Here is a 16,262-nt window from a genome sequence, read left to right on the forward strand (position 1 = left end):
GGCCATGGATCCAATCCACTCTGACATTTCCTAAACCATCTTATCTCTCATTATCCCATATTAGTGGATCAGTGAAATATCTGCTATTTAGAATCATCAGAATCATGGTTTTACTCCATTTTTCGAGATAATAAAGTGTATTCTCCTTTAACTATTTGGTAATTTAAATGACAAAAGAAATTAAATTACTTCTAGTCCTGTGTAAGACATCTTTTAAACTTTAACTTCAGAAAAATGATTCATACAAACCATATTTCCTCTAATTTTGTCAGAAGGGGACAAGAAAATTTAAAACTGGAGTTAACAGGGCTGAGAGCCCAGAGTACAGAAGGTAGTATTCTTATTTCCATCCTTTGGGGAAGTTGTGAAGTTTCTCCAGATTTAGATAATAATGTGTGAACATTTCTAATTTCAAACTCTTATTTTTGACAGAAAAAGGTACTTAGTAAAAGATCATGCTCACATTTGCATTCCTTACAGCATTTGCCATCCACATAAGCAAGGGCAGACTTAGATGGACAATCAGGAAATGAACAGGCCAGTGCTTCACACTGGATGGTTCCATTCTAAGAAGAAAATAACACAAATAATGTTGGACAAAATTCTAGTTTCCCAATCTTCAAGTATGTGTAATCTATTCCTTAAATATTACTTAGTTTATATTAAATTAAATTATAAATATAATTATTCTCTGCTTCCTCCTGAACAGCATAAAATTTTGGTAATTACCTCCCTGAATAGGTTTTATAGATATAAATACTTCTCTCTTTCTCTCATATACATATATCTAATGTCTTTCACTTTAATATATATATATACATGTTTGCATATATATATATTTGAGAGATTTATATAACATATGCACATGAGAGACAAGTAGAACATCATAAAGAGATATCTAATCTCTTTCTCTGTAATATGTGTATGTGTACAAACATGTATCCTATGTTAATATATAAACATGTATTTCTACAAAACACATATATGTACATATACAGAACAGCTAGGTGGCACAATGGTTTGAGAGCCAGGCCAGGAGGTGGGCAGATCTGAATTCAAACCAGGCCTCAGTCACTTCATTTCTGTGTGATGCTGGACAAGTCATTTAACCCTATTTTTCTCAGTTTCCTCATCTGTAAAACGAGCTGGAAAAGGAAATGGCAAACCACTCTAGTATCTTTGCCAAGAAAACCCCAAGTGGGGTCACAAAGAGTTGGACATGATTGAAATGACTGAACAACAATGAATGTGTATATATGTATATATTTGCACATAATATACATGCATTTATATTTGTATACAAAGACATACTGTATACAAATATACAAGTATGTTAGCAAGAAAGATTATATAGTAAATAATAGAGATTTTATGTACTTTTATGATTTGTAATAAAAATAGATTTGTTTAGTCATAAGAACTACTGTTACATATAGTCCTTTCTTTCTGAGACAAGTCATTAAACAACTAGGATAATGACATTCATTATCATTTAGTGTAATTAGAGAAGATTAATAAAAGCATGAAACGGCCTATTTGGAAAGGCCTAAGGACAGTATCATTTTGGGAAGTACGTAACAAATTTATTAAAAATGACAATAAATATTGACCAAAACTTTGAGTAACATTTTATAAGTGATAGTTGTTTTTATAACATAGAAAGTGATTTTTAAAAAATGATACAATGTACATTTGATTTGATATGGCAGTGCAGCATTCTTAAGGAAATGTATTCTAAAATTTTTCCAATTACATTGACTTCATAAATTTTAAAAGAAAGTATAAAGGTTATATGGATAAATAGCCATACCAGGCATGTGCAGTTCTTACAGCCATCTGTCCAGGTTTCAGATTCTTGGTAGGTAATACCTTTCATGGTGCAGGTTTTTTCACAATAGCAATGATCCAATTTATTCATCCGCTGTTCAGCATGGGATAGCTATAGCACAAAAGTGGTTTGAGTGCTCATCATTACTGCTATTGAAAAGTCTAAAGCAATTCTTTCCAAGAAAAACCTTTGTTTTTAGAGTTATAGCAAATAATAGCAGGTATACTGAGCACCCTTTTCAGTTTAAAATTCTAGACTGAGTATTCTTCAGAGAAACTCTTTTTAAGGAAAATCCTAAAATGCAGTATTTTGAATTCTATTTCAGAAGCAGTATGTAACTAAGTAATCTGCTTAATTCGAGTTTTACTGAATCATTTTTTTATCAGATGGCTAGGATCTGAATTTTTATGAATTTTTCTTTGAGTAAGCATTTAGAATCTATCTCCTTCTAAAGAAAACTCTTTGTCAGAATACCAGAGGTTATGAATGAAACTCAAGTTATCCCCAAGGATTTTCTAAATCCCAATCTTTATTTCTGAAAAAGTGTTACCTTAGCTGATGTTTTAGCCAAAATATCTTGCAGCTCCATTATTTTCTGCACAAGCCCATGGAAGTCATTACAAGTTGGACATGCTGGAATTACAAACACTATATTTATAAAATTCTGTTTATGAGGGATTCAATCTGGGTGTCTGTACTGACACCTAATATGTGGGAACAGTTTTAAAGGTGATTTGCAGGACAAAATTAAACAAGAAGCATACCTTTCATTACAGAGTTCAAGAGTTAATAGACTTACTGCGATTAAGATCTGGACACTGAGTAATAAATCCCTGGGGCATGACAAGTAACTGCACATCTTGCATTATTCCCTGTGTATGAAAAAAATGCAATATATTCTTGTGTATATATGTATACATATACAAATATATATATATGTTTGATTTTATCTGTCAACTTATATACATCAAGTTTCTTCATAGAATTTCTTCATAGTGTACTGAGAAAAAAACTACCTAGAAAATAATTTTTCTGAATACATCATTTCTATAATCAGCCATGTATAAAGAAAAAAAGATCAAGCATAAGAAACACCTATACTCTTATCAATTTTAAAGCGTTACAATGAAATGTAATGTTGTAATTAAGTGGCAATAGCTGTATATTTGGAAATGTTAGTTTTAGTTCATTATTGCAGTAAAACTTGAATATGACTTATGAAAAAGCAATCAGAAAGTGTTTTCTGATCTGAAAGACTCTGAAGCATATAAAAATTTCTAAAAGAGGTAAAAATCAGAAAAAAATAAGGATATATTGTATACACACATAAATGTTAAAGATAAGTTGTGTAAAATAGAGATTTATAATTTCACATGTAATAATATTGTCTCCTTGTGCAGAAAAAATATTATTTTGGGGATATAAAATGATATATTTGAGATAGAGATATAAAAGGGAAAATTGAATGATAAATACTATATTTGTTTAGGTATTTTACTTTTTATTTTGCTCTTTCTTTTAGTTTTTATTTCCCAGTATTTCTCCATTCCAAAAGCACAGGAGGTCTATTACCCAGCTGCAATGAGATATTCTGTCAAGACTTCAGGAGACTAGGTTGTCTAGCATGAAGCTCAATGTTTCACCCAGATTATTTCATCACAAACTTACAGGCAAAATTTATAATAATCATTAGTCATCAAAGCAAATATATTTACTTACTGGACTTCTAAAAGTAAAGGCTAAAGTAGTTGAAAATTATCTCATTTGATACAATCCATTTTTTTCCCTTTGATTCAGCAATTCAGTTATTTCTTACTAACTTACTTTAAAAAAATTGATATCTCGATTCACAAAGAGAATGAAAATCAATTGTCAGATGCACTGCTTCTCAATTTCTTGGTTCATGGACACAGTATTATTATTGATTTCTTTTTACTGTTAGAATTTTCAGCTCCTTGAACATTTAGGTTGTCAACCCTATTGAAACTTAAAACATACAGCTTCCCTTCAATAGATACTTCCATTTTTGTTGAGTTCTTTTCAAGTTCAATGTCTAACATGTTTTGAGATTGTGAACACTATGCCTTGTAGACTATATATACTAAGTAAAATTTATATCATCCACAATAAAGAAATATGCAAAATTTAATAGCATATAATAAAATTCATGGTCAAAACATTTCAGAACAGCAGATCAATTATAGTAACAACACCAAGGTATATCAAGCAAATATTGTCAATGTTTATGGTTTTATCATTGAAATATTGGGAAAATATATATGTATTATGTATATGCATACATAAATATGTATGCATGTCTAATTCCCCAAATGTTATTTAATTGCCATGATAAAAAGTCTTTATAATTATGGATTTTTATAGACTAAATTATAGAAGTGAAATTTGTTGTTATTGTTTTTCTTCCCAGTGCTTGAGTTTAAGTCTAAGTTTCTATTTGTGATTAGTTTTTCTTTTAAAACATTCACTATGCCTATGATTCTTATTAATATGGCACAAAATATTCAATATTGTTTTATTACAAGTATTTGAGTAAATTTAAACAAGTCACTTACCCTCTCTGGTCCATGGTTTTAAAATTTTGGTGGATTAGAAGATTTCAATTTAGTCAGTTCCTGACAGCTCTAAAATTTCATGGCTTTAAATAGTGACTAAAAAAAAATATGACTATTTTCATGTCTTGGGGGATTTGTACAGAAATATGTTCTTATGTAACATTTTGAGTTTCAAGAAGAAAAAGAATAATGAGTGATGAAAAGCCTTGTTATTAACATCACCATAAAAGAAGCCTCAAAGCTAATATGGAAGATGAAGGGGAGGCTGATTATGAAGAAATCAAAATACTCAAATAACATTTTTGCCATGTTGAATATCATATTACCTGCATCTCACTCCTTGGTTATCTTATAAGTGTCCAATTAATGATAATCATTAAACACATCAATGGAAAAAATAATTTACCTGTTAAATACAATTTTTAAAATGATTTTTAAAAAGGAATTTGCCCTCCCCTTCTGGAAAAAGGAGAGAGTAAATTGATAAATAATGAATGAAAATCCACTCCTCTTAGAAGTACATGCATTCTAATAGAGAAAGAATTCACATAAACACTTACTTAACTTTTTTCTTTTGTGAGATCTTACCTTAAAGTAACCATGTGCATTATTCCTTTGTCCTAGCCAAAATGCTGTGCCTAAAGGGAAATCCAGGGATGGTTTTTCCACTACTCTTTCATAAATTCTATATAAAATAAAAAGGGGAAAATTAAACATTTTTGTTTTTACTCTAGAATGTTCCAATTACTCTATAGAATCAATTTTCACTTACTTATTACAATCCACGTGTAAAATCAAATGTGAGGCACTAATGGCTAAGGAGAGCTTGTGCCACTTATCATCAGCCAAAATGTAAGGAAACACTTCTGTTTGAGTTTGCTTACTGCCTGAATGGTAATGCAACCTGATTTCATTTCGATGACCACTGCTTTCCAGTTCCAGGTATCTGTAGCATAAATAAAGAATTACATTATAAAATATCCTTATCACAATAGAAATATTTAATATAATAATCAATGGAAAGAGAATAATTTATTTTTGGTGAAAATCATTGGGATTTCATAACCTGGAAAAGAAAATGCTGAAGCTAACCCTTAACTTAATAATTATAATAAAATTATTTAAGGGCTATTATGTGGGCATGAGAAACCTCCAGTCCTTCTCTATTTCCAGTCTTGACAGAAGAAAAGAAATAGGTCTAGCTGGCAGCAAAAAAGTATTTAGGTTCAATTCAATTCAGCAAACATTAAGTAAGTAGGTAAAATAACAACTGAAAAAAAAAACAATTAGAAACATCACTCAGAGATTATTTAATCTCTATTATACTGCTATGTCAAAAGGTATTTTCAGTTTAGTTTTAGTTATGAGACCATTTAGAGATATGGTCCCACATCTGAGAGAATACTGAGATAATGAAAAAAGAGAGGCAGTCCATGCCATCATGATTTTGTTTTTTCATAGTATTTTATTTTTCTTCCCAATTAACAATTTTTAGATTCATTTTTACAAGATTTTGAGTTCCAAATTTTTCACTCCCACTCTGTCTCCTCCTCTCTTCTGAAAATGTAGGAAATTTGATATAGGCTATACTTATGCTATCATGTAAAACATATTTTAATACTAGTTACAGTTGTGAAAGAAAGAAAAAAGAGAAAAATAAAACCACAAAAAAGAAAAAAGTAAGTGAAAAAAATGTACTTCAATCTGCATTCAGAGTCCATCAGTTCTTTATTTGGTTGTGAATAGCATTTTCCTTTATACTTGTCTTGGATCACTGTGTTACTGAGAAGAGCTGAGTCATTCATTCATAGTTGATCATTACAGAATGTTGCTGATGCTATATACAATGTTTTCCTGGTTCTGCTCATTTTGCTCTGCATTAGTCAGTACAGGTCTTTCAAAGTTTTTCTGAAGTCTGCCTGTCCATCATTTCTTATTGCACAATTGATGGGCATCCCCTCAGTTTTCAATATTTTGCCACCATGAAAAGGACTGCTAAGAATATTTTTGTATACATATATCTTTTTCCCTTTTTAATGATCTCTTTGGAACACAGATCTAGTAGTGGTATTGCTGCATCAAAGGATATGCACAGTTTGGTTGCCTTTTGGACATATCTCCAAATTGTTTTCAAAAATGATTGGATCAATTCACAACTCCACCAATAGTGCATTAGTGTCCCAGTTGCCCCACATCCTCTCCAAAATTTATCATTTGCCTTTTTTTTGGTCATATTAACCATTCTAATGGGGGGGGGGAGTGCCTCAGAGTTGTTTCAATTTGTATTTCTCTAATTCAAGAGTGATTTAGAGCACTGCTTCATATGCCTATAGATAGCTTTGAATTCTTCATCTGAACTGCCTGTTCATATCCTTTGATTATCAATTGGGAAATGGCTTGTATTCTTATAAGTCTGACTCTGTTCTTTATATATTTGAGAAATTAGGTTTTATCAGAGACACTTCATATAAAGATTGTTTCCCATTTTCTGCTTTCCTTCTAATCTTGGCTGCATTGGTTTTCTTTGTACAAAGTTTTAAATTTAATGTACTAAAAATTATCTATTTTACATTTCATAATGCTCTCTCTTGTTTGATCATGAATTCTTCCTCTTCTCATAGAACTGACATGTAGACTATTCTTTGATCTTCTAATTTGCTTATTGTATCACCCTTTCTAAATAAAACATATACCCATTTTGGCCTTAACTTGGTATATACTGTGAGATGTTGGGTTATAACTAGTTTGTGCCCTATTGTTTTACAGTTTTCCCAAGTACTTTTGTTAAAAATGAGCTCTTATCCCAAAAACTGTGTTCTTTGGGTTTATCAAACAATAGGTTGCTATGGTAATTGATTATTGTGTCTTGTGTACTTAATCTATTCCAATGATCCACCACTCTGTTTCTTAGTCAGTACCAGATCGTCTTGATGATTATTGCTTTATAATATAGTTTGAGATCTGGTATCACTAGGCCATGTTCCTTTGTATTTTTTTTATCAATTCCCTTGACATTCTTGACCTTTTGTTCTTCCAGATAAATTTTGTTGTTATTTATTCTAGCTATATCAAATACTTTTTTGGTAGTTTGATTGGCGTAGTGCTGAATAATTAAATCGGGTTAGGCAGAACTGTCATTTTTATTATACTGGCTTGTCCAAGTCATGAGCAATTGATATTTTTCCTATTGTTTAAATCTTACTTTATTTGTGGGAAAAGTATTTCATAATTGTGTTCATATAGTTCCTGGGTTTGTTTTGGCAAGTAGTATTTTTTTATTATTAAAATGTTAAATTTTAAATGTAATTCTTTTTTTATTTCTTGCGGCTAGATTTTGTTGGTTATGGAAAGAAATGCTGATGATTTATCTAGGTTTATCTCATACCTGCAACTTTGCTAAAGTTGTCAATTTTACTTTTTAGTTGATGTTCTAGGGTTCTCTAAGTATACCATTATATCATCTTCAGAAAGTGATAATATGGTTTTTTCATTGCCTGTTTTAATTCCCTTCAATTTCTTTTTATTCTCATTGCTTTAGCTAACACTCCCAGTACTATACTGAATAGTAGTGATGATAATGGGTGTCCTTACTTCACCTTGATCTTCCTGGGAAGGTTTCTTGCCTACCCCCATTATAGATAATTCTTGCTGAGGGTTTTAGATAGATATTGCTTATTATTTTAAGGAACATTCCCTTTATTCCTATGCTTTCCAGTGCTTTTAATAGGAATGGGTGCTGTATTTTGTCAAAAGCTTTTTCAGTAGCTATTGAGATAATCATATGATTTTGTTGGTTTTGTTATTGATATGGTCAATTGTGTTGATATTTTTCCTAATATTGACCCAACCCTGCATTAAATCCCAACTGTTCAAAGTGTATAATCCTTGTAATAAATTGCTGTAATCCCATTGCTAATATTTTCTTCAAAATTTTGCATTGATATTCATGTAATGCCAAGCAAAGGCAACTTCCCAAGGTTCAAAATACTAGCATAGCTGCCCTCCATTTTATTCAGTGACAAATTAAGAACAGAGAAAATCAAAATATAACATAATTCAAAATATAGCATTTACCAAGTGTAATTCCATCAAGTACTCCTCCACCCCTGAACATTACATTCATTTAATCAATCACGAAGTGCCTCTTCTAAATATTTCTCCACCCCTAGGCAGTACATTCATTTAGTCAATCACAAAGCACCTCTTCTCAAATGGAGATTAGTTTCCAATCATAAGTAAAGTACATTCATTTGTTCAATCACAGAGCACAAAAAAAGTCAAAAGTTCCCCCCCCCTTGGATTACAACTAATAGGCCATCTACCCTAGAGTTACAACAAGCTTAAGCACAGCATTTAATACCCAAAGAGAGGTATTTTCTCCATCTTGACCCAAGGCAAGTTCTCAGCAATCTTTGTTCCTGGGGAGACAAAGTTTAGCAAGGCCACAAGATACATTGCTAGTGACTTCATTAATTCATTCTCTGTCTGCAGAACAGTCCTAGGACCCCTGAAAACTTCAGCAAAGCCCTCTTCCAGGATTTCTGTAAACATACAACAATGTAATCCTTCTTCAGGGCTTCTGAACCAACAGCAAGGTTCCAGAACTTCTGCAACAACAGCACTGTCCTTCACCAGTGGACAGAATTCACTCTCTGTCTGCAGAACAGTCTCAGGAACTCTGAACCAACAGCAAGATTCCAGAACCTCTGCAACAACAGGACTGTCATTCACCAGTGGATGAATCTGGCAAAACAACATCAAAACAGACAAAGTACAAGCATAACAGCCATGTCTCCTCAGTCCTTGGCAGCTCTGGATGGCAGCTCTCAAAAGTCCAGGGCAATTTGAACTGGCCCTCAGCAATCCTCTCTGTCTCTCTCTGCCTCCATTATGCTGCCATGCTGCTTCCAAAAAATTCTTCAGCCTTTCTCTTTGCTTGTGTCTCTCTAAATTCACATCACCAGCTCCTCCCAGTTCAGCCTTCTCTTTTCATCTCAACAAATCCATCCCACAAGTGGGATTCACAAGCTCTGGGTTTTAACACAATCAATTAAAAAACCAAGCCAATACAGGGGGATCTTTAAATTCCATTACTATTATAATTCATTAGGGAAATTGACCTATAACTTTCTTTTTTCTGTTTTAGCTCTTCCTAGTTTAGGTGTCAGCACCATATTTGTGTCATAAAAGAATTTTTGTGTTGAGGGGCAGCTAGGTGGTACAGTGAATAGAGCACTGGCCCTTGAGTCAGGAGTACCTGAGTTCAAATCCAGCCTCAGACACTTAACACAAAAACTAACTGTGTGACCTTGGGAACCCCAATTGTCTTCCAAAAAGCAAAAAAAAAAAGGAGTTTTGTAAGATTTTTTTTCTCACCTATTTTTTCTTTTTTTATGTTACAAATGTGATGAATTTATTTTACTCTGATGCAAAACCAAAGCTTTCACTATATCATAGAGACTAATTTGACAAAAGGTCATGAAAACATGGTATACAAACTGGAGGATATCAAGTCGTTTCTTTTATAACATGACACTATGCTGTCATTAAAGAAATTTAAAATAACACTGAGAAACTGAACTGAAATGTGGCACAAACATTACAATTTACATGCATGCCTTCAAGTATCTCCCCCTTATAATAGACTTAAAAACCTCTAGACTTCAGTGTGGTAGCACTACAACAATTCTTTGGAAGAAAAAAAGTTCACATTGCGGAAATTTCACAGAAGAATATCAAGACCAAAACAGAGTGGGTTCATTTCTCTTCATTTCCAGGGATAGATCTATTACTTTATTTAAAAATTATATTAAGCTTCCAATTTAAATCTGAACCCAACCTTGTGACCTACTGCATTGAAGTTTTTTTTCCATCAATTAAAGCTGAAAGCATTTAAATATGCCTGGCATGTCTGAGTATAACCAAGACCAATAAGGCTGGTATTATCTACATTATTAGATAGAGAAGTTTTTTTTTTAATCCAGCTTGTACTTAGCAGCAATGCCAATACAGGAGTTCTTACTTCTAGTAAAATTTATTGATATTTCAATCTCCTCATTAACCTTTTAGTAGCTCGACCCTCCAAATTCAGTGCCATCATTCACATGTGTGTGCAGCTGGAAGTCAACAGCTTCATAACCCAAGGCAAAGTCATTCTGAGATAGTTTGGATCTTACCATGTCAAAACTCATGTGACAGCCAGCAAGTCATCCTTCATAAACCAATACAATCCAGCCATAGATGGTCCAAAGAAATCAATGTCAGCATTTCCACCAAGACTGAAACAGTCCAGCTTACAGGAAACTTTTAATTTCCTGTTCTTCTTTCTTGTGTTTGGTACAAATATTGTATCAAGAGTCACTTTCAAACTTTCAGTCAATTTATCCTCCATGCTGATTTCTTTTCTCAGGGGACTGTCTGTGTTCCATTTTTTATTTAAGTTAAGCTCATAGTCACAGCTTTTATATGTCATTTCCAAATTACCCAAAGCTTTACTTATGTCAGTGTATGTATGACCAGGTGTAGAAAATTCCATTCCACTGCAAGACTTGGCTCTAAGATTGTTTTTAACCATACCAAACCTATACACTTTGTTGAAGACATCTTTGACAGCCTTTCCTAGATAAGTTGGTGTGTCACACATTTCTTCTTAACTGAGGAGCCACTCTCTCCTCCAGGACAAAGCTGAAGGTCATCTCCTCTTCACATGTTTTCCCAAATACTTTATATAGTACTTGAATTAATTGTTCTTTAAATGTTTGGTAGAATTCATTTATGAACCCATTTGATCCTGGGGATTTTTTCCTAGAGAGTGCATTAATGACTTGTTTAATTTCTTTTTTAAAAAATGGGGTTATTTGGGCATTTTATGTTAATCTGTTAATCTAGGTAATTTATATTTCAATAACTATTCATCAATTTCACTCAGATTGTCAGACTTATTGGCACATAATTGGGCAAAATATTTCCTAATGACAGTTTTAATGTTTTCTTTACTGGTGGTAATTTCATCCTTTTCATTTTTGATACTGGATATATGGTTTTCTTTCTTTTTTAAAATCAAATTAACCAATGGTTTGTATCTTATTGTTTTTTTTAATAAAAACCATCTCCCTCCTAGTTTTATTTATTAGCTCAATAGTTTTTTTTTTTTAACTTTCCATTTTATTCATCTTGCCTTTGATTTTTCAGGGTTTCCAATTTGGTAATCAATTGGGGAATTTTAATTTGTGTTTTTTCCAGATTTTTAGTTTCACACCCAATTTATTGATCTGTTCTTTTTCCATTTTGTTGATGTAAGGATTTAGAGAAATAATTTTTCCTGAGAACTGCTTTGGCTACATCCCCTAGATTTTGGTATGTTGTCTCATTGTTGTCATTCTCTTTCATTAAGTTATTTTGCTCTGATTTGTTCTTTCACCCAACTCATTCTTTAGGATTTTTCAGTTTCTAATTAATTTTTAATCTATCTTTCCACTGTCTTTTAAAATGTATTTTATTGGGGTGGCCAGGTAGCACAGCGAGTAAGAGCACCGGCTCCAGTGTTGAGAAGACCTGGAGATCGAATCCCAGGCTCAGACACTTGGCACCCACCCAGAAACACCTGGCCGTGTAACCTTGAGCAAGTTACTTAACCCCAATTGTTTAGGGGCGGCCAGGTGGCTCAGCAAGTAAGAGCACCGGCTCCAGTGTCGGGATGACCTGGATCAAATCCGGGCTTGGATACTCAGCACCACACCCAGAAATAACTGGCCGTGTAACCTTAAGCAAGTTACTTAACCCCTATTGCTTAAAAAAATAAAATAAAATAAAATAAAATAAAATGTATTTTATTGCTTTATGATCTGAAAAGAAAATTTGATTTTAATTTAATATTTTGCCTTTCTACATTTGGTTTGGAGGTTTTATTCCCTATTACATGTTCAATTTTTGTGTAGGTGTCATATGCTACTGAGAAAAAGGTATATTTCTTTCTGTTCCCATTCAATTTTCTCCAAAGGTCTACCATATCCAACTTTTCTAATATTCAATTTATCTCCTTAGTTTCTTTCTTGTTGAGTTTTTTGGCTGGATTTATCTAGGTCTGAGAGTGGGCAGTTGAGGTACACAACTAGTATAGTTTTGCTATCTATTTCTTCCTATAAATCACCCAACTTCTTTAAGAATCTGAGCCATTTGGTTCATATATGCTTAGTATTGATACTGCTTCATTGTCTACAGTAAGCAAAATGTAGTTTCTTGCCTCCTCTCTTTAAATTGTAGTTTTGCTCTTACTTTGTCTGAGGTCAGGATTGCTATCCCTGCTTTTTTTTTAACTTCAGCTAAAGCGTAATAGATTCTGTTCTATGCCCTTACCTTTACTCTCTGAGTTTCTCTGCTTCAGGAGTGTTTCTGGTAAACAACATTTTGTATGATTCTTGTTTTCGATCCACTTTGCCATCTGCTTCTGTTTTATAGGAAACTTCATCCTGTTCACATTCACAGTTATGATTACTACCTGTGTTTTTCCCTCCATCTTATTTTTCCTCCTATTTATCTTCTCTTTTCTTTTACCCTTTCCCTTCTCACCAGTGTTTTGCTTCTGTTTACCACCTCCCCTCATCTGCCCTCCCTTCTGTCAGTCTCTACTTAATCTCATCTCTGCCTACTTCCCTGCTGGGTAAGATAGATTTCTATACTCAGCTGATTGTATATATTATGCCCTCTTTGAGTCAATATTGATGAAAGTAAACTTCAAGCTATGCCTATCACCCACCCTCCCATCTTCCCCTTTACTATAATAGGTCTTTTATGCCTCTTCATGTGAAATAATTTACACCATTCTATCTTTCCTTTCCTTCTGTACCCAATGCATTACCCTTTCTCATCCCTTAATTTTTTATATCATCCCTCACATTCTCTTATACCCACACCCTCTGTCTATGTATGTTCCTTCTAAATGTAGTAGTGATACATTTTTTAAGAATTATAAGTATCATCTTCCTGTGTAGGGATATAAACAGTTTAGCTCTATCGAATTCCTTCTGTTTTCTTTTTCCTTTTTTCTTTTTAGGCTTCTCTTGGGTATTGGAGGTCAAATTTTTGGTTTAGTTCTGGTCTTCTCCTTATGAAAGCTTTAAATCCTTCTATTTCATTGAGTGACCATTTTCCACCTTAATAATTTTTGCTGAGGGGGTAGAGTCAAAGTGGCAGAGTAGAAGCAGGAATTCCAAGGAGCTCCAGCTTCCACCTTCCCCAATCAATGTAAAAAGGGGATTCTAAACAAACTTTGGAGCTGCAGAATCCAAAAAATGACACACAGAACCTAAACCTCCTGCTGAGGAAAGCCCTGCAGGAATCAGCCAGCACAGCACTCTGGGAGCCAAGCCCAGGCCCGTGTGAGCCGGAAGTTTTAGCCCTAGGGTGGGCCTGACCAGCCCTTGGCCAGAGGGACTCAAAATCACCAGCAGCTGCAGCGATCCAGAAATATCAGCACATAGATGTGGAAGACAAAGTGAGAGGTCAGTGCAGTATGGACTTTGGGACCCAGTAAGTGGGAGTGTGTTGGCTTTTGCCCTGGGGCGAGAAGCTGTGGAGACGCGCAGCACAGCCAGCCAGCCGCCGACGTGGCAGCTTCAGCTCCTGGCCTGCAGAATGTAGGGGGACCAAGCGACCAGTCTGAGGGGTGATGGCTCTTGCTTTAACCTGCTTGGATCTGGATTGCAGTCTAGGGTGGAGGTCCTGGGGTGTGTGACCAGTTTGCCAGAGTGTGTGGAAGCTTCCAAGAGGGCATCCAACTAATACCTCCAGCAGCTGAGAAAACTCCAGCATTTGGGATGAAAGCTCCCCAGTCTGGTGGCAGAGTTCTACTGTGGCAAAAAGCCTAGGGGTCAAGTGACTGAGGGGCGACATGACCAGTCAAAGGAAACAAAGCAAACAGAATAATCCAACATTAGACTCTTATTTGGGGGACAAAAAAGGATGAAAATATGGAACAGGAAGAAGACAGTGAAATGAGGACTCCTGCACCAAAAGCTTCAAATGAAAATATAAGCTGGTTACAGGCCATAGAGAACCTTAAGAAGAAGATAAGAGAAGTGGAGGAAAAATTGGGAATAGAAATGAGAACAATGCAAGAAAATTATGAAATGAGTCAATAGCCTGACTGAGGAAAATCATACCTTAAAAAAATAGACTAATTCAAATGGCAAAAGAGGCTCAAAAAGGCAATGAGGAGAAGAATGCCTTAAAAAGCCAAATTTGCCAGATGGAAAAAGAATCTCAAAAGCTCACTGAGGAGAATCATTGCTTCAGAATTAGATTGGAGCAAATGGAAGCTAATGACTTCATGAGAAATCAAGATGCTGTTAAACCGATCCAAACAAATGAAAGAAGAGAAGGCAATGTGAAATATCTCATGGGAAAAACCATTGACCTGGAAAATAGATCCAAGAGAGATAATTTAAAAATGATTGGATTGCCTGAAAGCCATGATCAAAGTAAGAACCTAGAAATCATCCTCCGGGAAGTTATCAAGGAAAACTGCCCTGATGTTTTAGAACCAGAGGGCAAAATAGAGGTTGAAAGAATCCACCGAGGGGCGGCCAGGTAGCACAGCGAGTAAGAGCACTGGCTCCAGTGTCGGGATGACCTTGGGATCAAATCTGGGCTCAGATACTTAGCACCACACCCAGAAATAATTGGCCATGTAACCTTGAGCAAATTACTTAATCCCAATTGCTTAAAAAAAAAAAAAAAGAATCCACCAATCACCTCCTGAAAAAAGATCCCAAAAAAGAAAACTCCTAGGAATATTATAGCCAGGTTCCAGAATTCCCAGATTAAGGAGAGAATATTACAAGCAGCCAGGAAGAAAAATTTGGATATTGTGGAAATACAATAACCCAGGATCTGGCAGCTTCTACACTGAGGGATCAAAGGTCTTGGAATATGATATTATGGCGGGCAAAGGAGCTGGGATTAAAATCAAGAATCACCTACCCAGCAAAACTGAGTATATGTTTCAGGGGAAAATACGGTCATTCAGTGGAAGAGAGGACTTTCAAGCATTCTTGATGAAAAAAACAGTGTTGAATAGTAAATTTGACATTCAAATACAAGAAGCAAGAGAAGCATGAGAAGGTAAACAGGGAAAAGAAATCATAAGGAACTTATCAAAGCTGAACTATTAATATTTCTACATGGAAAAACAATAATTTTAACTGATGAAACTTTTCTCAGTATGAAAATAGTTGAAAGCAATAGAAATATATATGTGTGTGTGTGTCAATGTATGAGGGTATATGGGCATATGAATACATATGTGAATGTGTGTACATATGTTTACATATATGTATACATATATAGAGGGCACAGGACTAATTTAACAGGGAGGGATGATACTTAAAAGGTGAAATTAAGAGGTGAAAGAGGAATATAATGAGAGGAGGTGGGGAGAGACAGAATGGGGTAAACTATCTCATATAGAAGAGGCAAGGGAAAATGGTTACAATGGAGGAAAGAACAGAAGGCAAAGGGGCATGGATCAACCTTATTCTCATTGAATTTGGCTCAGGGAGGGAATGAAATGCACACTAAATAGGGTATCTCACCCTCCAGGAGAGTAGAGGGGGATGGGATGAGAGGGGGCAGTTGGAAACACCCACTTTTGAAAAGGGACAGGATCAAAGTAGAGATTAGAACAAGAGGGAGGTGGGATAGGAGGGAGGGAAATATAGTCAGTCTTTTACAATATATCTACTATGTTATTGTTTTGCATTAGCTACACATGTACAGCCTATATTGAACTGCTTATCTTCCCAGTAAGGGTGGGTGACAAGGGAGGAAGGCAATGAATCTAGAATTCAAAGTTTTAAAATCAA

The 16,262-nt window shown here is 34.5% G+C and overlaps 1 protein-coding gene and 1 pseudogene across 1 annotated transcript in view; both read right to left on the minus strand.

The window, feature by feature from the left end:
• Positions 1-16,262, minus strand: part of NELL2 (neural EGFL like 2) — a 178,502-nt gene that overhangs the window by 120,578 nt on the left and 41,662 nt on the right. The window contains exons 4-9 of the mRNA XM_069094241.1: positions 5,174-5,347; positions 4,990-5,086; positions 2,628-2,700; positions 2,379-2,461; positions 1,811-1,939; positions 464-566 (exon numbers count right to left, since the gene is read on the minus strand). Of these exons, the coding sequence (XP_068950342.1) occupies positions 464-566; positions 1,811-1,939; positions 2,379-2,461; positions 2,628-2,700; positions 4,990-5,086; positions 5,174-5,347 (659 nt within the window). The remainder of the gene's footprint in view (positions 1-463; positions 567-1,810; positions 1,940-2,378; positions 2,462-2,627; positions 2,701-4,989; positions 5,087-5,173; positions 5,348-16,262) is intronic.
• On the minus strand, positions 10,149-11,044 carry LOC138165866 (voltage-dependent anion-selective channel protein 3 pseudogene; annotated as a pseudogene).

This window comes from Petaurus breviceps, unplaced genomic scaffold (assembly GCF_028583685.1).
Source record: "Petaurus breviceps papuanus isolate PSGF00001 unplaced genomic scaffold, PetGlider_PUasm1.0 216, whole genome shotgun sequence".
Lineage (NCBI taxonomy): Eukaryota > Metazoa > Chordata > Mammalia > Diprotodontia > Petauridae > Petaurus > Petaurus breviceps.